Source organism: Barbus barbus (genome assembly GCF_936440315.1).
Source record: "Barbus barbus genome assembly, chromosome: 1".
In the NCBI taxonomy this organism is placed as follows: Eukaryota; Metazoa; Chordata; class Actinopteri; order Cypriniformes; family Cyprinidae; genus Barbus; species Barbus barbus.
In genome coordinates this window covers 35,373,822-35,399,676 of record NC_136729.1, presented here as the reverse complement: position 1 = coordinate 35,399,676, position 25,855 = coordinate 35,373,822, and the positions used below count along the sequence as shown (strand labels likewise).

The following is a 25,855-nucleotide window of genomic DNA, read 5'->3' as shown; positions in this document are numbered from 1 at the left end:
TTTTTTTTCTATTTAAGTTTAGTTCAGCTTAGTTTATAATACAAATACATAAAATATTATGAAGTGTAATTTTTTTATTTTTACAATTAGGTATTTGAACAAACCCCTAACTAAAAGTATCAAACATTTGTGAGTTATAACCTCTTACATGTTTGTTCTAAAGGAGAACCACCTATCAGCTCCCAAAAACAACAGCATTAGCACCCCAGAATCATGACCATGACTTTTTCGTGAGCAGTACTGCTCTGTTTATGCATGTGTGGATTTCTTGTTAGAATAGTGCCCTTGAGTGTGCATTCAAGAACATTCACAATAAGCAGGTCAGACTACTGGAATACAGATGAGCTGGATTCATATGAAGCTTTTAAATATATTATACAATTTTAAACTGGCCGAGATCATTCCAGTTTATGAAAGTTTTTTGAAGAGTGAAAAGGAGGTAGAGCAAGAAATGAAACCGAGAGTGAAGAGAAGACAGAAAGAAAAGAAAAAAGACTGAGCTGGAAGAGAAGCTGAGGAAGAAGAAAGAGTTGGATGCAGGGGGTGGGCAGGAGGAAAAGAGGGGGAACAGGAGAAGGGGGGTCGGATGACTTAATCAGTGCACGCTGCCACTCCAAATACTCCCCACCCTTTCTCTCTCTCTCTCTCTCTCTCTCTCTCAGTCCAACAAACACACACCGATACACAGTGATTGAATCTGTGTCAGTATGAAGTCAGATCCCCCTCCCTCCCTTTCCCCCTGCACTACAGCAACCTTCATATCCAGTCCCTGTACATGTGTGTGCGTGCGGCTCTCTCAACCATTCCTCCCTGACATTCCACAGCAGATGTGGGATTGACTGCTGGGATACAGAAACAAAGGAAGTCATAGGAATATTCTTTGGATCTGTGCAGTTTTTAGGACTACTCTGGACCAAACATTCAGTGCTTTTCTTCTTTCAAATATTTGGCTGAATCTTCTGTTTGGAAACAGCATCATTACATGGACTCTGCTACTAAAACATCCAGCTTCTTTTGGGATTCTGGACTTTGGGGACTGAACAACCCCAGGCAGGGTACAATAGAACATCCTAAACAAAAGGGTGAGTAAAAAGTTGACGTGCTAAAACAGAGTGAAATGTATAAATGGGACCAGCATCAGGTGCAGTGCTTTATCTTCTGTGCTGTGATGACTGACAGGAGTGGGATTGATGGGGGCTTTCCAGAGAGGTGACTTAAGGATGTTTTAGTATGACATAAAAAGACAAATGGGATTTTAGTGGACAGTTTGACCGTATTTACCTGACAGACATTAAAATATGACTTTGCACATCCTTTAAAATGACTATAATTATAATGAAGTAGGAAAGGGGTGAGTCATACTCGACCTCAGCTTCTGCAAATATTACTGTGTCGCTGTGTCTCAAGGGTGGAAATTAATAGGAAGATTTTCCTAGAAAGCTTTTTGTGGATGCAGGAGGTATGTTTGTGTTCAACAAACTGAGTGCAAGCTGAAATAATTTTTTGGTGGCAGTCGACAATATGCCACAGATGCTGATGGATGGTGGAATATAAAGAGGGACTTACTAGACAGTGATATTTTTATATTAATGATAAACTATTATAGTTTTTGTCAATATTTTCATATTCATTTCATTATAAATAGTTTTAGCAATTTATTGCTTTTAATATCTTTTAGTTTATTTAGTTTAAACTTTTTTGTAAGTATTTCATTTTATTGTAATTTTAGTTAATGCTAATAACTCTGACTAGACAGCATTTTACAGTGACTGGGATATGGATTGTTATTATGTTTCTTTGTTCAAAAGCCTCTTTGATGTCATTTGTAATCTATATGAAGTGCGTCTGAAAACATATGGAGAGGCAGTGATAATTCATTAGCCTATCATCTGAAATCAATCAAGTTCAATGTTCAATCATTTTAAAGTTTTTGCTTTTTAAATTTGCAAATGTGTTTATATTTCTACCTTTTTGCCAAAGCCACTAAATATTCTTTGAAGCGAAGTGCTATGAAGTGCTCAAAATGAAGTACCATGTTCTTTGTTGCACACAGATAGCATCTGGAGAGTATATTTCAGTCAGATCCATTTACTAAACAAGCATTGTAGGAGGCCCCTTACCTCTCCCTCTCCACCTTTTCTCATTTTCCAAAACCATTTTTCTCTTCTGAGCAACATGCAAGCATGCACGCACACACACACACAGACACACACACACAGTCGAGGGAATGCTGCTTCCCTCTTACCCTGCATCTACAAGCACTGAAAAGGTTTGAAATAAACAGTGGAAGAAAACGAAAATGGGAGAGTCCAAAGAACAGATTATGGCAAGAGAGATGGGGAAAATAGAGGGGAATGGAACACTTTAGGGGTATTGGGGCATAAGGTTGAATTTCAGAAAGCACCACATTTTCCCTTTTGTGTTCATCAGATAAAAGAAATAACTGTAAATCCAATGTTTTGTAACTTAGCACAGAATTAAAGTACTTGTGTTATATCAGACTATAGTTTAACAACATTTACTTAACATATTTCAGTGTTTATTGGGTTTCTCTCCAGTTTCAGATCATTTGGTCAGGAAAACAGAGCCCAACAAGAGCTTTGGGAAACTTAAAATCTAGTGAGACTAATACACACCCACCAGCATCATGTCATTTTGTTGTTGCAGCTGGGATGACCTATTATGATGTTTGAGAAAGAGAAAACATAAATAAAATGTAAAAAAATTAAAAATTAAAAGAGATTTGTTGTCAAATATATTATTCTGTGCGTTTAATATGTCTGTTCTATATGAAAGTCTTTTAAATTTAGTTCAAAACGTTCGCATTCTTAGAAATGCAATCTAAGATGTTGATTTATTATGGTTCTTTTAAAAACATATTAAAATGTAAAGTTCTCTTGAGTTTGTACTATTTGACATCATAAAAAGAACGTTATTTCAATTGTAATTAAATTTAAGGGAAAAAAACAGTTTTGCATGTCAGTGTTATTTTTCCCCCTCTTAGGCTGTAGAAGCCCTGTGACCTCTACAATGGCAGACGTCCTGCAGTTTAATACCAACAGTCTACAAGTGCCAGGTAACATTTCATTAAACTTATTGTTTGGGATTTGATCCTGTAATTAAGACTTGAGAAAATCATATCAGTAGAATATCCTAAGTAACCATGTAGGTTATATAAGTTATTATATTAACAAGTACTTGCACAATATATAACCAAAATTTATAAACAGAAGACATGTAGAACAATGCACAGCTGAATAGAAAGCTGTGGTCATCCATATGTATTTCCACAGGAATTTTGTTGTAATTCCTGTCTATTCCATCAACAATACTGCACAGGGGTGTGACCCTCTCTTATCTACGCTCTGCACTCTTGAGAATATCTGTACATGTCGATAAAACATTCCTGGCATACCCTTGAGTAAATTCCACCCATGTTTGATAAGCCATTGTGCACATCATAAAAGAGGGGAAAAGATCTGTTGCTGCTTCTATTTGTTTTATCATGGCTTTAAATACTTCTGAAAAGTAAGCTATATGTATTTCCATTTCTTTTATAAAGGCATTAGGTCAAACAGCATATACAAGCTTCTATAAAATCTAATGTGATCCACAGTGCAGTATTTTTCCAATGAAAACCATCCACTGGAAATTCTGAAACTGGTAAGCACATGCCAGTTGGGCTTAAATGTCCAGCCAGCCAATATGGAATTTTCCAGAAATTCTTGATTTCTCTTAATTGCTCAGCCAAAATTACGAACTCCGAACTTGTGTTTTTCTTTGCAATACATGAGCAACTTACTAAATTAAAGACTTAGAATTTCCTCCTTCATCTCTCATTCATTCTCTTTCAGGTGAAGATAGATCAGCCTCTACATCTCCATCTGGTTCTCCATCTCCTTCCAGAAACGAATGCAGTATCACTCCTCTCACTCCATCCCCCTCTCCAGTAAGATCTCAACAGACACAGTGCTCTACCATACACCCTCTATAGTGCTTTATATGACAAACATTGTCCTCAGAACCGGATTAAATGCCAAAATCAGATGCTTTAAACTACAGTAATGTTGAAAGAGGATGTGGTACCACCAGAAATATGCAATTATGCTTCTTTACTTAGCACTCAGTCAGTTGGTTTAAAGCAGCACTATCATTAGCTAATCCTCCAGTCAAATTGCACTGTAATCTGAGGCAGCACAAAAATGTTTTGTTTGAAAGCGACTTACTCCTGTATCAATTAAAGGTGAAGCGTGTCATTTATGTGCAATTATAGTGTCACAAAAGGAATTGTAAAAATAATTTCAAACAGATTTCGTAAACACTCACCTGGTCTACCGTTAGTTGGACATCACATAGTCCCGACTCAAACTCGTGCCATTGGTTGAGCCAATAACCCTGTCCTATCAACATGAAACATGTTTTTGTATTCCACAGTGCTGCTTTTCATTTTTTTTATGTCTTTAAACACTACACTCATGTTTCACATCTTTGCAGCAAGTTCAAAACATATCCCAAAGCTTGTTTTTTCCCTTTCCAATGTACAAACGCATTTGTGTGAACGACCCCTTAGGAGCCATTCACACAGAACACCATTTTACATATCAGTTCCCCCCTTTTACATTTTTTCATACTTGCTCTTGTGTATTTTGAAGCGTCTCGCACACGACAGTTGAAGTTAATGAAGCTTTGTAAAATGTGTTCTGCTATAAAAAAAGACCTCGCTTTTCTTTCCCGTTCCAATGTCACCTTATGTTTTGTGTTTCACTGTGCTACTTCGTCCATTGTTTTATGATGTAAACATGCAGAAGATGTTTGACTGTCTTTTGCAGCTTCTTGTGCATGACACATTGTTCTAAAAAGTGCTAAAAGAAAAAAAAAAGTTTAACTTTCAAAAGATTTTCCTCTAGATATTGCATTTCTTTTCTTCATTACACTGCCCCGCATTTCACATTTTTAAACAGAAATCAGTACAAATCAGCTTTAAAAAAATATAGTGATATGACCATAACCTGAAAATTATACACGATACACTCCACTCTGAGATGTTTGGTCAATGTAACACTCAGGTCAGGGAAATGATCTAGAGATAAGAGAAAAGAGGGAGAAGGTGGGGTTAGCTACTCTCCGTACCAGGGAGAACTTTTTGTAAAGCCAGCCTTTGAAAAAGTGATGAGGCAACAGATTTATTTTCTTTTTGTCTGCCTTGTTTTTCTTCCTTTCTCTCTGAAGCAGACAGAGGTTAGATCGTGTGTGGCTCGTCCATTTTCTGTGGTTGTTGCTATAGATTTTGGCACCACCTCCAGTGGCTATGCATTCAGTTTCACAGAAGATCCTGAGACCATTCACATGATGAGGTATTTATGATATCAGCACAAAAACATTGTCTAACCTGAAGTTATTATAACTCCCCGATCCACTTCTTACCCTACATTTCTCCTTACCTTTTTATTATTTAACAGACGGTGGGAGGGTGGTGACCCTGGTGTTGCCAATCAGAAGAGTCCAACTTGTCTACTGCTGACCCCTGACCTCCGGTTCCACAGTTTTGGCTTTGCAGCTCGAGACAGCTATCATGACCTTGACCCCGAGGAAGCCAGGCATTGGCTCTACTTTGACAAATTCAAAATGAAAATCCACAGCACTAGTGTAAGCAGAGCATCTATCATATATCTTGACTATGTTTTTGATGTATTGCTCAGCTTAGGGGGATCAAGCATGGGTCATAAGGTATCACACCACTGTCAAAAAACACATCTACTGTCTGAAGCAGAGCATAAGGGGAGTGTATTATTTATGTCACATCTATGTGGGAATTTCTGCAGCAGAATCTCTTACTTTCTATAGGATCTCACTATGGAGACCGAGCTGGAGACTGTTAGTGGAAGAAGAGTTCGGGCTATTGAGGTTTTTGCTCACGCCTTGAGGTTCTTCAGAGAACATGCTTTAAAGGTGAACATAAACACACAAAACAGAAAATGCAAAGTAGTACAAAGACAGTCAACTAAAAAAGCTCTCAACAACGTTAGGGAGTTAGGGAGGATACGTTCATCCCCTAAAGGAGCCAAATACACTAAGGATTCATATTAGTATCTAAAGAGTACCTATTAGTATATGAGTTATGAGGGTACTGCCCCAGTGACAAGCGTTTGCACCTCAAAAGGTACTATTTTTTGTAAGATTGTAGGGTAAACTGTTGCTCCACCACCACAACTTTACTTTTATTTCTATTAATTCTTTTAAATTTAAAATATATATTATTTTTACTAAGTAATTCAAGTTGAGCCATTGATCATGGACAGCAATCCAACCGGTTTACTTTCACATTTTGTTGTAATATATGCAGTACAGATTATATTAAATCGGAGTGTCTATTTAGACTAAGTGCAAATAGCCCACCTTGTTGGCAGAGGCTACTTATAGTAACTCCGCCCACCAATGTGTGATTGTTGACTACAAAAGATGACCACAGCTCCAGTGGTGTAGGTGATAAGACGTGTGTTGTAGTTTTTCCGACGTGACTGAGTTTGAATCTGCCTTTTGCCAAACTTTTTTTCTCGCTTTTCAAATCTCATATCACATCGGAAAGGCATTTATTTTCAATAAAAAATTAAGGAAATAATCAAAAAGTTGAAAATAATGTAGGGTTAGGGTAGGTGTAGGGAAGGCTTTATTGTCCCAATAATCCATTTAATAATTTGAATTAACATTATACAGTAATTTTCACTTATTGTATACTGTTTTATATTGTAGGCCTACTATGAGTAGCAGATAATTGCCACTATTTGCAATAAATAGTATAAATAGCAGAAAATCCTGCTCTTTTAACAGTGTAAATATAATATATTTACACTTGGTGTAAATAGTATATCGCTAAAAATTACTGCTGTTTTCACTTAGTGTGAATCATCTATTGCTATTTGTTGTAAATAGACTCTATCACTATTATACTTAGAACAAATAGCCACTGTCATATTAAAGATAAGCTTTGGCTCAACAAACTGGTATAGACTCCAGCATATACCAACAACCTTACATAGGACAACAAGTTTGGAGAAAAAAATGGATATTAATTACAGAATTTCCAATATGTATAAAATGTATTTTATTAGAAAGACATAATTTCTTTATAATTGTACTTTACTTACTCAAGAACTATTTGAACATTTGTGAAGCATTTTATAGTGCTGTTATTGTCTTGGTTATACTTTTATTTATTTAGGCATTTGTTGCCTATTTTAGTTGTGCAACTTAAATCTCCCTCCAGGGCCAGACCGAACATAAACCACCAGTATAATGTAGAGCAGTAGTGTGCTGTGGCTTCGGTCCAAATCTTTCAGGATGCACTTTTCCTTCACTCATACAAGAACACATCCAGTCTCTGTGAAGAGTGGGGGTTGGGGGAGGTGGAGGTTATGGGTCAATCTGTAGTCAGTCTTGGCTGGACCCAAACCTTCTTCCTCCTTCTTCCTGGAGCCCCTGAAGGCTTGTGGGAAAACTTTAACATGTAGATTTTGCCCAAACCTCCAGCCATGGGGGTCATGAGTACGACACATCACGGCACTTTTTAGAGCGGAACGGAAATAAGGATATCAATAACTAATAGATGTATGAAAATGTTATCTGTGGAATGTAGTTTAGATAAGAGTAGGAAAAGTTGTAATGTTTGTGTGTGTTTTTCAGGAGGTGAAGGACCAGTCTTCCTCTGTGCTAGAAGGTAATGAAGTACGATGGGTCATCACTGTTCCTGCGGTGTGGCGGCAACCAGCCAAGCAGTTCATGCGAGAAGCTGCTTATTTGGTAATGTAGGATAACTGATCTGAGAAAAATGAAAAATTATACATTCTAATTTCATTCACTTTCTCTTTTTTCTCTTTCTCTCATTCTTCTCTCATGCACACATACACAAATGCATATACCCACATTGAACATGACTGTGCTGCAGCCCCCCAGTGAAGTTCAGGAATGTGCGTATATGAAAAAGAATGCAAAAGTCACTGCACACATACAGTAAATGGGAACACTGAAAGACTTTTGTATGAGCCTGAAAGGTATAGTGCACCAAGAGGGAACAATAACCTGATATCCATTATATATATGTGTGTGTGTGTTTGCCTGTGTGAAATATACTGTTTTGCAGAGCTGTAAATTTCCCTCTGAGCAAAACACTAAGAAATCAATCACAAAGATTATTTTTGGCACAATATACATACAACAATCAACAGTGCAGGAATTGCCATAAAAGAACAAAAACTGTTGATTCAATCACCAGCTGCTCAAACTCCAAGACCACTGAAATCCCCCTGCATTTATACCCAAACCAACCAACAGCTCTACATTTTAAACAGGCTCATGTCAAAACAGTATTTGTTCTAGAAGCCTCAGATCTTTATTTCTATATGCCTTCCTAGAGGTAAGGCAGATTAATTTCCTCTGTGCAGTGTCACAGAGGTTAAACAACGCAAAAGACCGGCACACAAACACAGGAAACCACTCCTGTCCTCGCCAAGCAAGAGAGGGGGAATGAGGCAGCCCTCCATCTCCCATCATAACTCCATGACCAATTGGGGCAGTTAACTAATAGACAATGTGTGGATACCTTTTCTTCTGTTACTTTGGTTACCTTGCTACCAGTTGTGCTCATTGCTTACAGGTTTTCTGATAAAAATGTGAGCAATACTTGCTCATAAAAATTGCCAGTTGATGCTAGAGTGTATTTGTTGGGTGCCAGGGTGTTGTTATGCAGTTGCAAGGTGTTCTGAGTGTTTTTAGCAAATTATTACTTGGTTGCTAGAATGTTGTGGGTGGTTGCTAAGGTGTTGCTATGGTGTTTAATAACTGTCCCAAGTCAAAATAACCCAATAGTGCTTGCATCATCTGGTATAAACTTGTATCAGTTGCTGTATTAGTGATGGTAATGCTTTGTGCAGGTTACATCATCACACCAGTAGGTGGCAATAAGTGTCTTTATGAGTGACTCACTAAATCATTGTTACCTGATTTGTTCAAAACACTGATTCATTCAGAAAAGAATCATGTAACTGTCTATTTGAGTGAGTCATTGAACCACTCACTCAACCAATTTGTTAAAAACACTGACTCATTCGGAAAAGAATCATGTAACTGTCTATATGAGCGAGTCATTGAATCTCTCACTCAACCAATTTGTTTAAAACACTGATTCATTTAAGACAAATCATAAACACTGATTCATTCAAGAACCAGAAAGTGACTGTATCATCAAATCATGTAGTTAACTGATTTGTGACCCTCTTTGTGAAATCCCGGCTAAAGTCTCAAAATCTAATTATGAGATAACAAGCATCAAAGTTTGATTTCAACCATTAATTACACTATGATTTCAATCTTTGACATGGTCTCAGTCAATATTAAAGATGTCTATGTTACATTTTCACAGAATGCTCTATACCTTATGAAGGATGTTTTTATGTAGAAAACTGTAAATCACAAAAAAATAGTAGAAAAAAGAAAGACTTTTATTTATTCAAAACAATGATTCATTCAGGAACTAAACTCACCCTTGGAAACACTTGATACTGAACTGGTGTTTAGAATAAGTTACTCAATGTTAAGTCAAACACTATTAATTAAGGCTCATGTTTTTTATCTTATCATAGGCAGGATTGGTGACTCCAGATTCTCCTGAGCAGCTCCTCATAGCTCTCGAACCAGAGGCTGCATCCATCTACTGTAGGAAGCTCCGTCTACACCAGGTCATTGACCTCAGTCAACGACCAGTAACCAATGGTTTAGATGTGGATGGGTCCCGCCCTTTTGATTCCAGTTTTAGGCAAGGTAAGAAAAGTATTTTTTTTTCATTCTCAACCAATTAGCATTATACAAAATCACTAGCTCTTAGATTGATCCTGGGAAGGAGTCCAAATCTCTTGCTTTGAGTGTATAATGTTTCTCTATAAACATTAAATGGGAACCATGCCTAAAGCATAGGGAATACAGGATTGTTTTTCATCCTTTGAAAACAGAGTACTGTTTTTGCTTTCTGTGGGTATGTGCGGGTTTATGCACAGTTTGCCAGATTAGGGTCAGACTCGGAACCAAATGGGTCTTAGTGAGTATGCAAGCATATGGTTTAGGTTAAGACAGAAAGAGAGAGATGACATTTTCTTGAAGTTGTGAGTGTCCCCCAAGGTCACAGAGCTGAGAAAAACTCTTTGAAGGATTGACACCCTTTTTCTTATCAGGGCTTGACAAAAGATAAAATGGTACTCTTTTCACATTTATATACAAAAAAAAAAAAAAAAAAAAAAAAAAAAAACTGTATACAGTATTATTCATCCCTGCTTTTACACTCAAACAAAATATACTTACACTCATACACACACATTTCACATCATAATTGGAACAAGGTGCTGTGGACCATGAGCTCACCCTCCTCTTGACTGCTTACACTAGTTTCCCTGGATGATTTCTTTTGTTCTTTCTTTCTTTCTTGCATTTTTGCTTGCTTACTTAGAAGTATGTGAGCATATGTATATTCCAAAATTTTACATGTTTTACAATTGGACAATGTTTACTGCCACTGGAAATCAAGGGACACAAACACACTTCAGCTTCGGCACCTTTATCTCCCAAAACACTTTTCTTTTCTTTTTACTTTAGCCTTTTCTATGTAGGAAAAAAGCATAGTGATTTTTTTACTATGCCTTTTCATTGCTGCTATTTATGTATTAATCTTAAAACTATAATGATACAAATGTGCCCATAGTTGAGTCTATTGTCTAGCTAGCATATAACCATAAAGGTAATTGTTTATGCAAACAATCGGTACGAGTTAGTTTATTCAATTGATTAAATTGAAGTTAACATGTTTGTGTAGAACAAAATAAAACTGTAAAGTTCTACTAACTTAATCTATGATGTCTTGAGGTCATCTGTTTCAACAAATGTTTTCAGTATTCTGAATTTGTCTGGTTTTACATTGCATGGACACAGTATTTATCTGTCTCTGTTGTATCAAATCACATGGGTTTTAGAATAATTATAGTTCAAATTGGTTTGTTTTTACTTCTTCCTTCTCTCTTTGTCTTTGTCTTGCTTCAATATTGTAATGGGTTCCAGATTGTCCCAAAAGTGTGGTTAAGTTTTCACTTCTCTGTGTGTTTGGTGCAAGCTGTGGAAATGTAAGGCAACCTGTCCTCCAGTGTTCACAGACTGTACCTGAAAGGAAATATTAGAATAAATGCAGTCCATAAAAAGAGTTCCTCAGGAAACATAGCAACCAGTATAGCCTCAGTAACCCCAAAAGTGAAGCAGAGATCATTGTTAGTTTAGCAGGTCATTATTCACTAAAAGCACCTGCTATAAAACTAAAGCCATGAAACAAGCCTGTTTTATTAGGTATAAGAGCAATACTTAAAGTAAATTGTGCACATATCTCAAAGATCATGTTTTATAAACAAAGTCTTTAGGTTCATTAAATCAGGGTCTGTTTAGCAGGCTGCTTTATTATTGATCCAGGTAACTGCAATCTCTCCCTCTCTCTTTCGCTCGAGTTTTGAGTTTATTGGCTCTAATGTGATAAGGTTTTGATTACTGCTGCCCATGTGTGAGTGATTCACAGATTAAAGGAAAACAATCTGTCTTTCAGCACGCGAGCAGCTCCGCAGAGCCAGGCATAGCCGAACTTTTCTGGTGGAGAGTGGTACTGGAGAATTATGGTCTGAGATGCAGACAGGTGAGAGATGGAGATACACATCTAGCTATTATCATAGCTAGATCATCATCATCACTTCTAATATATATATATTTATATTCAGCTCATTTCTATGGATAGTAATTTTGTCCTCAGACATAGTTTGTTTGAAACAGACATCTTGATGCCCGTAGGACATATTGAGTGTCGATACTGACAAATTAATAAAGTCACATGTATTTTTTATTTGTGATTCTTTGAAGTAACCACAAATAGACCAGCAAAGACATTTCAAACAGGCAAGCAAAACTGAAAAATCATAACAATAGTTCCCAAAGTAATTTCCAGCATTGTATTGTAATGAGCTACTTTATATGACAAGTTAGATGAAATCTTCCATTCTTAAAATATAATTTCCCCCATCACACTTTCTTGTTCCTTATGTGTATATAATATTGTTTATATGACTCTAATTGCTTTGCATATGTGTAAGAGACGCTTATTATTGAGCAATCATTGGTATATTATTACTGGCTGCACAGTCTGAGCGCATGGCTGCAGTGCTCTCTGCATGACTGGCACAATGACAAGGTGCAGGGTCAAAATAATCAGATCTTTAGTTCCAGATGTTTCCTGGAGAGAGAGGGATCGAGTTTATTACTATCTAAACTCACACAATACTCAAAATACAGATCTCCTTTGCTTTCTCATAGTGTCTTGCAGTTCTTAATGGTGCACACGTGTATCGACACACAAAGAGGAGGCCATTTCCCGTGAAACTGAGTTATTACACCACTGTAAACAAACAAGAAACACACTTTCATCTCTACTCTTGTGTGGTTGAGTAAAGTCAGTTGGCAGGAGCCAAGCTATCTCAGACTGTATCATAAATGTCTGAAGGCTGTTTGGTAAAAGATCTTCCTGACTGCAGCAGGTCAGAGAGAGAAGAACAAGGGTGTTATTTAAACAAGTCTGGTTGTTTCAAAAATCTGGTAACAGTTACTAAGCAGGAAACTGATGGCTGAATGTGTGTATTCTCAAAGGTGACCGGTACATTGTGGCAGACTGTGGTGGTGGGACAGTGGATCTGACGGTGCATCAGATTGAGCAGCCACAGGGCACTCTGAAGGAGCTTTACAAAGCCTCAGGTTAGTTGAGAACCAGATCTGACTCCTTCACACACATACAACTACCTCCAATAAGACTTTCACCTCACAGATCTTCAGGACTAGAGTGAAATGACGTATGGCTAAAGTGAATAGTCATGAATAACCAAGTTCAATTCACTGCATGATTTTGCCAAGTAGGACATGTTCCTGGATCAACTGCCATCAACTGCCGTCACTCCTCCTCCAAGCACACACTTAGGTGACGTAATGCAACATAGACTGCCAGGTAGTGTTTGTGTGGGATTGGCAAAAAGACAGACCAAGAGTGCATTTTAAGCACCAATCTGAAACCTAAGATCTCAAGTTTGGGGGGAACCTACAGCCTTGTGGGCTTCACAGACACACCCACCCAATTACATCTCAGGTACACATCATTGAGACAACGAACGTCAACCTATTAGATTCTAAAGGTTTAGGGCAGGGTTGTGCAATCCTGCTCCAAGAAGGTCACCATCCTGCCAAGAAGGTCATTTGGCTCCAGCCCTAACTAAACACACCTGGACCAGCTAATCGAGGTCTTCAGGATCACTAGAAACTTCCAAGATGGTGTGTTGTACATAAAATTATCCCTCTGGGATCAGGACTGGATGTCTCTTGTTTAGGAAAAACGTAAGGCTGTGCGCTCTGGGCTTGGGGGTTCAACCAATATTCTTATCAGTCTATCATTTCCCCTTGATTTTAGGGATAGTTAATGGTTAGAGTTGGTGTCAGGGTTAAGACTTTTTTTTTCAAGACCTCTTGATCCAGGAGCACATCCTAATAGGCAACATCATGATTACCATAGTCAGAATGAAATCAAATCTGGTCAGTCTTGAGTGATGACTTTAGCCATGTCCTGATATTTTACTCCAGAGGGTGAAGGACGTCCTGATTGATCATCAATCACTTATTCCAAAGGATTTAGTATAGGACCCGAAACAAACTGAGGTGAGCATGCAAATCTAGTGGCACGTAGCCCTATCCTAAATTGTACATATACATGTTTGTCTTTCAGGGGGTCCTTATGGAGCAGTTGGTGTGGATCTAGCCTTCGAGGCCATGTTGTGCCAGATCTTTGGGGCTGACTTCATTGAGAGTTTTAAAGCGAAACGTCCAGCAGCTTGGGTGGACCTTACCATTGCATTTGAAGCCCGCAAGCGCACAGCAGCTCCTGGCCGGGCCATCTCATTAAACATCTCACTGCCGTTTTCCTTCATTGACTTCTACAAGCAACACCGAGGGCAGAGTGTGGAGACTGCCCTGCGCAAGAGCAAGTATGTCTGACTGACAGGGCTTTATTACATCTTTGAAAATGCATGTCTCTAACAATGTGTAATGTTTCTGTCAGTATGAATTTTATAAAGTGGTCATCTCAAGGGATGCTGAGGTTGTCTGCGGAAGCCATGAATGAGCTTTTCCAGCCGACCATCAACAACATCATAAAACATATTGGTAAGACACATTTTCTCTCAAACAAACACCAAAGCACAGATTGGTGGTCAATTCTCTAAATTCTTATCGATTCCTCTCACACTAACAGAGAACCTGATGCAGAAGGAGGAAGTAAAAGGTGTGCGTTTTCTCTTCTTGGTTGGAGGATTTGCAGAGTCGCCCATGCTTCAACGCGCGGCACAAAATGCACTAGGGCGAAACTGCCGTATCATAATTCCACATGACGTAGGTCTAACCATCCTCAAGGGTGCAGTCCTATTTGGTCTAGACCCCACTGTTGTCCGTGTACGCCGTTGCCCGTTAACGTACGGTGTAGGAGTTTTGAACCGCTTTGTGGAAGGCCGACACCCTCGTGATAAGCTTCTCATAAAAGATGGCCGAGAATGGTGCACTGACATCCTGGACCGCTTTGTAAGTGTTGATCAATCAGTGGCCTTGGGAGAGGTGGTGAGGCGGAGCTACACTCCAGCAAGAATGGGACAAAGAAAGATCATCATCAATATCTACTGCACTGACACTGATGACATAACCTACATTACCGACCCCGGGGTGAGGAAGTGTGGTGCTATCACGCTAGACCTGCTTGAGTTAGGGACAGTGGCAGCTAGAGCTGGTGATAACGATAAAGGATCAACATTTGAACGCAGGGAAATTCGCACGACGATGCAGTTTGGGGACACTGAGATCAAAGTCACAGCTGTTGATGTCGCAACCGGCCGACTGGTGCGGGCATCAATTGACTTCCTGTCCAACTGATAACGACAGCTAATCTCATCAATTAATGGCTTAAATAATAGCTTTGAAGTTGAAGACCTGGATATCCAAGGATTGCAGATTTAAAAACTGGAAGGCTGAATGATAAACTGGAAAATTACTGGGATTCCCTGTACATCCTTGCAAAGCACTAGCTATGAAGACGGTCTCTGAATTAAGTGTACTGTAAGCTTTGGATAAGAAAGATTCTAAATTATAAGCAATGACAATTTCGGTTACACCATGAGCCACAGATAAAAAAAATTAACTAGAACTTTGGACAGGAAGCACATTTACTAGAATTATCAAATAATCTTAAATTTTTATTTTTATACATTTCCTATTAGTTTTTTAACACAGAGGAAGTAGTTTTAGTTCAGTTACTCCTTGTGGTGACCATCACACATGCAGTAAGTAGACATTATATTCCTTCTAAGTTTGCAGACACTAAGTATTTTAAGTATCAGATAAAGCCACTTAAGTTTTTTTTTATATATATATAAACATTCTCTATAACTATATACTAATCATTTAAAAACTTGTATCAAAACACTCTTTAAGTTTTTAAATTATAGTTGCGCCACCTGGAGGTAAGAAGAGGAAGTAGTCAGCTAGAATGATGTTAAGAGGATAGTTAACAGAGAAATTAATTAAAAAAATTCTGATTTCCTACAGAGGTACAAAACAAGTAGTTACATTATGGAATGCAATTGGTAAACATTTTTTTTCTACCTGATTGTAATTGTAGTTTTTTTGCTCTATGAAGAACCTGGTTGAGATATTTAGGTTTGTTTGTTTTTTCAGGCACCATAGCTAATAGCGAAAGCTTATGAAACACTACCTCTCAAGACTTTAAATTATTCCAGGTCTAAACTAAAACTAATAATGACATTTATCATTGAAATTTGAACTTTTAGGCCCGGTTTCACAGACAGGGCTTAGACTAAATCAGAATTAGGCCATAGTTCAATTAGGACATTTAAGTGATTTTTATAAACGTGCTTAGAAAGAAACATTGCTGGTGTGCATCTTGAGACAAAACAAAGAACCTGATATATTTTAAGATCAGTCAGTGCACGTTTCTTTCAGTTAAAACAGCTCAGACTTACATTTTAATCTAGGACTAGTCTTAAGCCTTGTCTGTGAAACCGGGGGCATGTCTTTCATCTGCCTTGTATGAGCAATGTTGATGGTTTTTTACTCATCCAGGAGGCAAGAAAACAGTTGTCATTTTTAACACAAACCTGCTTCAAAGATGTTGGTAATATTACTATTAAGTATGCTGGACATCGGTCCGAAATATGGGATTCAAGCTAGGGCTTAAATCACATCATACTGTTAGCATATAGTCCTACAATTTTGACTTTAGTATACAAACAGTTTCATAGTATAAAACTAATCACAATGCCTGAAAAAATAAGTTATTTTCCTTTAGAATTCTTATCTTAAACATAATAACATTTAATGTCTGAAGTCTCTTACCACTTATGACTAAAAGCTTAAATCCCCCCCAAAAATCACAAATGTTGAGAAGCAAAAGTACTGATTTTAATGGTCCAATAAATAGTTCCACCGAATGACCAACTCAGGAACGTTATGTCAGCAGAGTGCCTGCATATCAGTGCTTATACAGATCTACAAACTGATCACTCTTTATTTGAGTGTCTGTATGGTTTGTGTGTGTTCTTAGACTATCACAAAACAACATTCAAATCTCCAACTATCCAACAGATGATTCAATCCCTGGAACAATTAGCAAAAATGACATTTTATTCTGCTTTAGCCTTTGTAAACACACGGAAATGCTTGGATTTAGTGGGACCAGAAAGTAACTAAATTGGTCAAGGAAACAAATCAAGGCCTATAAATGGCCAGCATTTGTTTTGACCTTCTGAGTCCAGAGGCTCTGCCCAAGACACTACTGGGGATGGGTGTGGATTAGTGGGCGTGTGGGGGTCTACCACGGCCTCTTCCTCTGCCACCAGGTGCCGCTGGGCCGTCAGCAGTAGAGCGAGGGTTCTTTATGGTCTCATCCACTGAGAGGATGAGGCACGCAGCTTCAGAGGCAGCGGTCAGGGCATTGATACGCACAACAGAGGGCTCCCATACACACGCCTGGAAGTTATCCGCTATATCTTCATTATTCACATCCACTCCATACCACATACCATCCTAAGGAAAAGAGAGATCATGCAAATGGATTAATTATAACACTGACATATAATTTAGATGATTTAATGAAAAATAAATAGGCATGACTTGTGTAAGTACCTGTGCATGCTTGGCCCTCAGTTTGTTTAGGATATTGGTAGCATCAAAGCCTGCATTGTCACACAGCTGTCTGGGAATAATCTCCAAGGCTTTGGCATAGGCTCCGATCAGCAGCTGCTGCTTCCCTGGAATTGTTCTAGAGTAATCCCTCAGATACTTCGACAGCTCCATCTCAATAGCACCACCTCCAGCAACAATAGAGTCATTCTGTCATGGGGAAATACATATTTGTAGCATTCAGCAAGGACTATATTTGTTTTACTTTTAATAGCTTAAGAAATTTGTCTCCCCCTGCAGGCAGTTATTAAAACATTCAGACATTTCAGTGCATCATGATTATTCAGGACTAGAGTACTACTTTCCTGTCATTCAGCTTACTAAACATTGTAAACACAAAGTTATCAGTCTTTGCCCACAAGAAATTAGAGTTGTGACGTTCGCGAACGAACCGATTCTTTTGAACGGCTCATAAACAAGAACGATGGGAGCCGAGTCGCGGCTGGGGGGGGGGGGCGTTCTTTCTGTCGTTCTTTTTTTCCTATGCGTGTTTTACACAGATGCACACAAATTAGCTCCCCCGCGAGACAGAACAGTTATAGGGGGAGGGGCGCACCCAGCGCAGGGGTGCTACTGCCTAACAGCATGATGATAGTTGTGCACGCATCCTTCACATGAGTACTCCAGTGGAAAAAAACCCTGTGTGCCTCTGTCATTGGGTAGGAGCGGTGCCATGACTTGTGCACGCTGCCGTCACATGAGGAGGTAATCAATATTTCAGAATAATTCAAACTCAGATATTGGTATGTGATATCGGAGTTTTAATTATTTGACTACAAATCTCACCTCATCATTCCTCCCAGTGATTATTTCTAGGATAAACTGAGATGCCCCCAAGCTGGCTTCTTAAAACTGACTAAATATTTAAAAAGAGCCAAAAGAGCCGTTCTTTTGAACGGCTCTTTGAAAGGAACGGATCGCCAAGATCCGGATCCCCTCAAAGAGCCATAAATCCCATCACTACAAGAAATACTGGAAATCAAAGATAAAATAAATCTGTAGCTGTAGTCATTTGTAGCAAGAGATCAAGTTTTCCCCACCTTGATTGCTCTGCGCACAATCATGATGGCATCGTGTAGTGAGCGATCTGTTTCCTCCATGAACTGCTCCGCACCACCCCTTAAGATGATGGTGCAGGTCTTGGCCTTGGGGCAGCCTTTGAAGATGTTGTATCTTTAATGCAATACACAGTTACATTGTGTGTATGGAACAGGTTTACGTGAAATCACATATTAAAATGTCCAGTTTCATGGACATAATTACATTTTGTAGTTACATAGAAAAAAAAAAAAACATACCTTTCTCCTCCAATCTGCACTTCTTCAAAGAGCTCACACTGACCAAGCACATCATCAGTCAGGGAACCGACACTGGTCTGAATAGAGCCACCACAGGCCTGGAGGAGACATTACAACTGCATTAACTGCTACACAGTTAACAACATATCACTAGCATGTCCAAAACATTATTATGTGCATAAAAGATTATATAAATAACATTAATTTATGATAGCTTTCAAATAACAGAATTACAACGCTAAATTAGACTGGACATTGTTTACCCCAATTTAATATCAGCCTGGAATTGAATCAAGAAAGTAATAATACACAGCGAAAGTTAACAGACAGCATAAACACAGGATATCATCATACCATCATAGTTCTCTTAAGATCTTCCTCCACAACACGGCCTGCACAGAACAGATCTCTGTCTGCAAAGTATTGTGTGGCCACATCTCCAATGGGCAGCTTTGATAGCACCACTTTAGCGCCAGATTTGTAGATCATCTCCAGCTTATTGTATAGGATGTTCCATTCAGCATCAACAATGGCCTGATATTCCTGCAAACAGTCACATAAACATGGAAAAACAACTGAGTTTGGCCATTATTGACATGAGAATCTCTTAAAATATGAATTTGCAGATTTTGGGAATGGTTAGTGTCACTACAATAAAATACCTTGTCTAAGCTACAGAAAGCAGATAATACTACTAACGGGGCTTCTCTTCTGCCAAAACACTCGATTTAAAATAACTACACCATCAGTTTCTAGTCATGTTTCTGGCTTGCTTATGGCCTAGTTTTTTCATAATTCAGCCTCACCAATCAAAGAAGCAACCTGTGACGGTTAAGGGCAGTACTGACCTCCACTGAGTTGACACGGACTTCTGCATTATCCTTTTCTGCCTTCAACTCCAGCTCAATGTTGAGCAGTGCGATTTTTGGGTTCACATAGCTCTTGGGCTGCATCTCAAAGCCAGCATAGGAAAAGGTCTTCTTGAAAGCCACACCAGCTACAAGCTGAGATTCCTGATAGACAGAAACATAAACAAAGGAATGCAATCTTAAAATCTACATCTGATTCTTTTGCTGCAATTCAATAGAGAGGCCTTCTTCGCCAATACTGCATATTTGTGAGATTACTCTGGATAAATCCACACTGTTCAACTATTCCACAACAACGATCGTTAAAGGGGTCCTATTTTGGGGGTGTACTAGTACATGCTCTCATGCTTGGTGGTTCGAAAATCGCATTATTTTGCACATAATTTACATTATTACAATACCTTTCTCCCCAGCCTGACACAAACGACTCTATTAGTTCCGGGTTTGATGAAGGCCCGCCTTCCGAAAAACTAAATGTGTTGTGATTGGTTAGTTGTCCCAGTGCGTTGTGATTGGTAAACAGCTTAGACGGCGTTTCAGTATTGTCCCGCCCCCTGCCAGAACAGCAAGTTCATCAATATTGCCATATTAATTCAGACCTCGAGAATATTGAACAAGAGGATCGTGCAGAGCCTTTGCACGCACAAATATTGCAAGACATATTAAAGTGGTAATGTATTGTTGTTGTTTTTTTTAGGCTAAATCATGTTTTAGATGGGATGTCAACAACATCTTAAAAATAACTGCATTTACTATGTACAGATAAGTGCAACGGTAATATGTATTATGTTTATTGTTCTTTAATTCTAACATTATAACATGAATTGCAGTGAAACTTTTATACAGTTGAATTTATTTATAACAGTCCCACAGAGTTGCACTATTTGTGGCCGCATACATATGCAAATTAATTATCTGCCAGCAGGAGGTGCTGTTGGAGAGAGCGAGGTTTCCCCGGTACGCTGTACACAAAGCAGCGCTCCGCTCACAAACGCTGCTTTATCAGACATTACATGCAAGATTAAATGAAAATGACATCCAAAATTTTCTGAAAATAGTTGGTTTCCATCAGAAATAAAGTGATATAAAAATACCCGCACTAGGTTTCGATGTTGAAACGTGCTCCTCAGCCCCCAACCATTCAAATTTCTTTAGGCAGGATTTACAATTTGTGATGTCATAAATACAGGAAAACAACTTTGTAGTCCAAACGAGCCGTTCGTTGTAGTTCTTGAAAAGGGATTTTTAAAAAACGAAATATCTCCCTTTGGAGTGGACTTTGAGATTTGTAACTTTGTAGATCGTTTTATGCCCAAAAATACACTACACACTGACTAAACTTCAAAAAGTGAATAAGCATTCTGGACCCCTTTAAATGTAAAGGCTTTGTTCAGATTGGCAACAAAAATCTGTTTTGGCTGGAATGACTTTTCCCCTGATTTGCCATCTGGAGTAAGTCAACGCTAGTTGGAGAAGGTCACAACCAGTCTGCATATTTTCAATAGCAAGATTTCATCAAAAAATGTTTAGTGTATGATGGGCAGAATCTGATTTTCTAGCTTCAGACGAAGATTCCATCTAGTCAGATTATTAAATATGTTTAAGCCAATTTTTAACAAATCTCCTCATCTCCTAGCAACAAGCTATATTTTGCGCGAGTCTGTAGTGCTTCAAATAACCGGCCCAGTTTTTCCTCCATTTACAAAGTAGGCAAAAGTAGGGCATGTCGTGTTTTAAAATCTATTTTTAAAAGATGTGAGGTGTACTAATAAAGATACAGTAGATATTGACTACAATACCTACTGTCCATACTAGGGGTGTAAAGGTACACAAATATGACGGTTCGGTATGTACCTTGGATTTAACGTCACAGTTCAGGATGATTTCAGTACAGCAGGGGGAAAAACTCTTCTTTTTTTAAATAAATAGTGGTTTACTGAACTAGTTGCTCTATCTTTAAATACATTCAGTTTTAATTAAAATATTCTTAGTGATAAAAATCTACCTCAGCTTATGCTTTAAACTATAGGGGGCCCTTTTACATTATAAGGTTACAATTAACAACTTAAATTTAATTACTATTTATTTTTTAAATAGATGATCAACACTCAACTTGTTTATTCGAGTTAAAACTAGTAGTAAAGAGGAAGGAATGATCGCATCCACTTGCGTCGGCTCTGCCATTTACACTACACAAGTCTGTGGCGTGTTACCGCTCAGACACGGTTAAAGACAATGTCACAGACTGTTAAAAGCCATTTATTGTTTGAATTTCCTGGGGGGGGAAATGCTGTATTTATTCGGTACACATGCGTACTGAACCAAAAGACAAGTGCCGAAAATATGTGTACCGAGTACGTTTACCGTTACACCCCTAGTACATACAGATTTCAACACTTGAAAAAAGAGTGAAAGACCGTCCAAATGATTTGTTCGCAAGTGTGAACAAAAATCTAAATAAATAAAATTCCTTGGAATCCAGAACCCTGCTCCCTCTCACCTCCAGAGCGCCACCCTGCACCTTCTTCACTCCTATCATCTTCAGAGGAAGTAGATCATCCAGCATCATCACTGCATCCACCACCATCTTGGAGAAGAATTCCTTCTGTCCTGCAATCAGCTTGGAGTTCAGAGCCGTAGCAGCACACTTCTCCAACAAACTCCTCTGTTCTCTGTGGTAGCAAAAGAGGACAAATGATAACCTCCGAGACATTTATATGATAATAACATGGCTATAATGCATAAAAGCACACAGGGTCAGGACTCACTGCTTGTCATCCTTTTTGATGGTAACGGCGATTTCATTGATCTTTTTGACAGCGAGCAGTGTTGCGATGCGGAACGCTCTGATGATGGTCTGGGGGTGAAGCCCCTCCTCCACGTATGACTTTAACTGCTTCAGAAACTCAGCAGCAAGCAGAGTCACTGAGGTGGTGCCATCACCAACCTAAACAAACACACAATGTAGATGATACATTCTAGTGCATTTAAGTAGCCATAAGATAACCATGCAAATTGAGCCCATCTTGTTAAAAATGAAATTTCTAATTAAGAAACAGACATAACAGGCTTCTTCAGTCATGTTTACATTCACAAAACTGTCGTTTAAGTGCACAACTGCTTTTGTAAAATAAAATGTATCATTAAAACATTTTAAGTGCTACCCTTCTGCTACAAAATATAGATTCTGAGGCTAAAACTATAATAGAACAATATTTATAAATATGTACTTTGTAGTCAATTAGTGGAACAGGCGTTTCATATCATAGCTGTAATATAATACTGCCAATTAATCAACACCGAGAAGTAAAACCATCTATATACCTAACTAACTACCTTTTAAAGCAGTATAAATATTCCCACAGAAAGCATCAATCTTACCTCAGCATCCTGAGACCTGGCAATATCTACCAGAGTCTTGGCCGCAGGGTGTACAACATCCAAAAGCTTCAGAATTGTGGCTCCATCATTAGAAATAGTGGCTTTGCCTGCAAGATAACGTCATGTAAATCACAGCATGAAAAATCAGACCATCATGTTAATACAATACCAAGAAATATACCAGTCTGAGTCCTTGCCAGTCAAACAGCACTTGTATAGAAATTCAAACTTACCTCTGTTATCTACCACAAGCTTGTCCATGCCACGGGGGCCGAGGGTGGTCCGCACAGCCTCTGCCACAACCTGACAGGCATTGATGTTACTGATGAGCTGTGGGATCCCCTGAGAGGAGTCTGTGCCCTCCTTCAGGAGGATGATTGGAGTGGGCTGAGGGGAGATGTTTAGGAATCACTATATATCATAAATACACCATATTCAATGTTTTAAATATTTATGAGAACATTTCAAACTAGAAAAAGAACATTATTTAAAAGATACATTCGCAATGTTTTGCAATTGTGCTAATTTACATGATCTTTCCAAGCCTGTAGTTCTTACACAGCCAGTGCATTGACCATTCAACGTAATAAAAATTAATTAATAAAGTGCTGTGATATTAACTTACACATACGTCCTCTTTTTTTACTTTATATACACACAGAGTCATATTATAACACTATTATACATTACAGTAAATACATTCTCGTCTTAGTTTTTGCAGTTGCTGTCATGCACAAAAGAGATGTCGTTAATAACACTAATATAATAACTCTGTGTTAAAAATAATGGCCTTTATTCGGAAAAATAAACATTGTTTCATAAAGTCACAGGTTTATCATAGCAACCAAAGAGACAAACAGCATTGAAGGGTGTAACCGGTTCACTTGCTCTTTCTCCATTACCGAAATGATGCTAAGCTAAAGCCTCCAGCAGCATTTAGCAACCACACGTATAAAACTACTGAGTGAAATATAAAACATTATAAACACAGACTCGACTTTTGCAGGTCGCGTCGTACCGCAAAATCTCTAAATCCTGCCTGTCACTCTCATACAGATGAATGAACCGTTAGCCACCAAGCTAGCTAGCTAGCATCAATCTAACACTTTAGCCGTATTATCTAACCTAAAACAGAAATAAACCCACAGGCATGTCCTTTGTGCTTTATTCTTCCTGGACGTATATCTCCCAGAACTAGGAAATGCGAGACAAGTTCAGATGGCGATGGATTTGAAGGCAAAACAGGCATAAAAGAGCACTCACCATCATGTTTGCAGGCTAGAGGAGGAGAACGGCGCCGGGTGAAGTACCCACAATGCACATGGAACTCTCTAGAACACGAGTCTGTTGTTAAACTGATGATGGCCATCAGAGGGCGCTCTTACTATAGTTTCCATGTCTGCTGCTCTGCAAACTAAAAACAGGATTTCTTCAGTAGCCCCTCACTGCAGATCCAGGGGGCGGGGTTGGATCCACATCTAGGGGGTGGAGATGGTAGGTTTAGGTATATGTAAGGTGGGAGGAGCTGGATCTAGATCCAACCACACCCCCTATTAATTAGTTGTTAAATAAATAAATAAATTTACATTTCCACCAGGACATGCACTTCGATGTGGAATGTATATAATTTCAATAATTTATCTCTGTTTCCGGCATGCACACACACATACACATCATGTTCAAGAGCCTGGTTGATGCACTGTATTCTTCTCTGTATATTTAAGATGTCTTAGATATAACAGTATATGTATACTTATATTTTTTTTAACCCAGAGTAACTACAGGCTTAGGCTGCTGTGGTTTACAAGCGGTTCTGCATGATGAGGGTGGCGCATGTTTCTTTCTGTGATGTGTTTGCAGTCTGTGGCTGAACTCGAAGCTCTCAGGGTTCCCTGTTTTAGACACATGTAATTATCAGACGTTATATATATACGCACCCTGCCTCGCCCTTATGGAGGGTACCTTTTAACTGGGATATTTCTGGCATCCATGGCAGCTGATCCACCCATCTGTGAGACTGCACAAGATGAACATCCAGTGCTATGTAAAATGTTCTAGGCCCCATCCAGATACACAGAGATGTCTGAAAATATAAAGAATATAACCTGCCTTGCTCCAGACCAAAGTCATGACTGGTCAAGCGAAGCTCTCTGAGTGTGATTTGAACTGTCAGTCAAAGCCTTCAGAGCTGAGCCCTCACTAACAACCTTTACAAATTGAACTAGATCTCAGGCACCCTGCCTTAGCACTCAAAAGAGACCTACCACAGATCTCATTCGGCCTTTATGCCCTCTCTCTTTCTCCCCCTGTTTTTCTGTCCCTCTGTCATTATAAACCCACTTTCCAATCTCTCCTCCTTTACTGTACCCTTTAATGTGGCCATGCCACTCCATATGTGTCCTCTGTGTGATAGAGTTCAGGCTGTAATCACAAACACCAGTGATGAATGGGGGCTGCTGGCAGCTTTTGGCACCAACAATCTTTTCCTCCTCTCTTCTTTCCAGTCTATTTTATGGACCACCAAGCACCGGGTGCTTCATGTGGACTTGATGATTCCTACTAGCACAGAAATGCAGCTATAGATTGGTGAGATAAGGCTGGGTAGTTTCGAATAGTTCCATTCTAAGAATACTGCAAACCGTAATTTAAACATGACATAACATTCAGGGAGATGGATGTGTATGGGTTCACACACATCTTTAGACATTAAAGCGATGTGCAGTGATTTGGATCCAAGAACTGGTATAGTAGGACTGAATCAGTTTAGAGGGCTCGATATTTAATTTGCGATAAGAGTGTGTGTTCATTCATACGTTAGTGTTTCTCGGTCCCTTATAAACTAATTCTCCTCTAAATATCTGCACTTGTACAAGCAAATCCATGGCCGCTGAAAGTCTAGTGCATGTGCAGCATGAATCTGAACACTTGCATCATGCTTGACAATTAAAAACCAAT

The 25,855-nt window shown here is 38.8% G+C and overlaps 2 protein-coding genes across 5 annotated transcripts; one reads left to right on the top strand and one right to left on the bottom strand.

Annotated features, from left to right (window-relative positions):
* Window positions 1-682: 682 nt before the first annotated feature.
* Window positions 683-16,599, top strand: LOC306871494 (heat shock 70 kDa protein 12B-like). 2 transcript variants are annotated; one of them, XM_079419480.1, is made up of 13 exons: window positions 683-1,082; window positions 3,005-3,076; window positions 3,855-3,949; window positions 5,230-5,354; window positions 5,460-5,646; window positions 5,845-5,949; window positions 7,681-7,797; window positions 9,636-9,813; window positions 11,627-11,713; window positions 12,715-12,819; window positions 13,835-14,093; window positions 14,168-14,271; window positions 14,360-16,599. In XM_079419480.1, exons 1-13 carry the CDS (start codon window positions 983-985, stop codon window positions 15,025-15,027), a joined length of 2,202 nt encoding a protein of 733 aa, XP_079275606.1. In that variant the 5' UTR covers window positions 683-982; the 3' UTR covers window positions 15,028-16,599. The 2 variants fall into 2 exon arrangements, with proteins under 2 accessions (XP_079275606.1, XP_079275607.1); XM_079419481.1 differs by having other exon boundaries at window positions 747-1,082; window positions 5,233-5,354; window positions 14,360-15,876.
* On the bottom strand, window positions 16,553-24,316 carry LOC306871501 (T-complex protein 1 subunit eta). 3 transcript variants are annotated; one of them, XM_079419495.1, is made up of 12 exons: window positions 24,164-24,238; window positions 24,047-24,094; window positions 23,134-23,287; window positions 22,901-23,007; window positions 22,288-22,466; window positions 22,020-22,191; window positions 19,499-19,663; window positions 19,005-19,193; window positions 18,651-18,748; window positions 18,393-18,525; window positions 17,296-17,502; window positions 16,553-17,196 (listed from the first exon to the last, which is right to left on the bottom strand). In XM_079419495.1, the coding sequence occupies exons 2-12, from the start codon at window positions 24,050-24,052 to the stop codon at window positions 16,963-16,965; spliced, it is 1,644 nt and encodes a 547-aa protein (XP_079275621.1). In that variant the 5' UTR covers window positions 24,053-24,094; window positions 24,164-24,238; the 3' UTR covers window positions 16,553-16,962. The 3 variants fall into 3 exon arrangements, with proteins under 3 accessions (XP_079275621.1, XP_079275620.1, XP_079275622.1); XM_079419494.1 differs by lacking the exon at window positions 24,047-24,094 and having other exon boundaries at window positions 24,164-24,316; XM_079419496.1 differs by lacking the exon at window positions 24,047-24,094 and having other exon boundaries at window positions 23,134-23,311; window positions 24,164-24,230.
* Window positions 24,317-25,855: the final 1,539 nt, after the last annotated feature.

Coding starts and splice junctions, on each gene's coding strand:
- LOC306871501 (XM_079419494.1), bottom strand. Junction 17,503..18,392: donor TTGTGCGCAGAGCAATCAAG/GTGGGGAAAACT, acceptor TCCCCATGACAG/AATGACTCTATTGTTGCTGG. Junction 17,197..17,295: donor TGAGGGCCAAGCATGCACAG/GTACTTACACAA, acceptor TCTTTTCCTTAG/GATGGTATGTGGTATGGAGT.
- LOC306871494 (XM_079419480.1), top strand. CDS start 983: ATGGACTCTGCTACTAAAACATCCAGCTTCTTTTGGGATTCTGGACTT. Junction 5,647..5,844: donor TGAAAATCCACAGCACTAGT/GTAAGCAGAGCA, acceptor TACTTTCTATAG/GATCTCACTATGGAGACCGA. Junction 5,950..7,680: donor TCAGAGAACATGCTTTAAAG/GTGAACATAAAC, acceptor TGTGTTTTTCAG/GAGGTGAAGGACCAGTCTTC.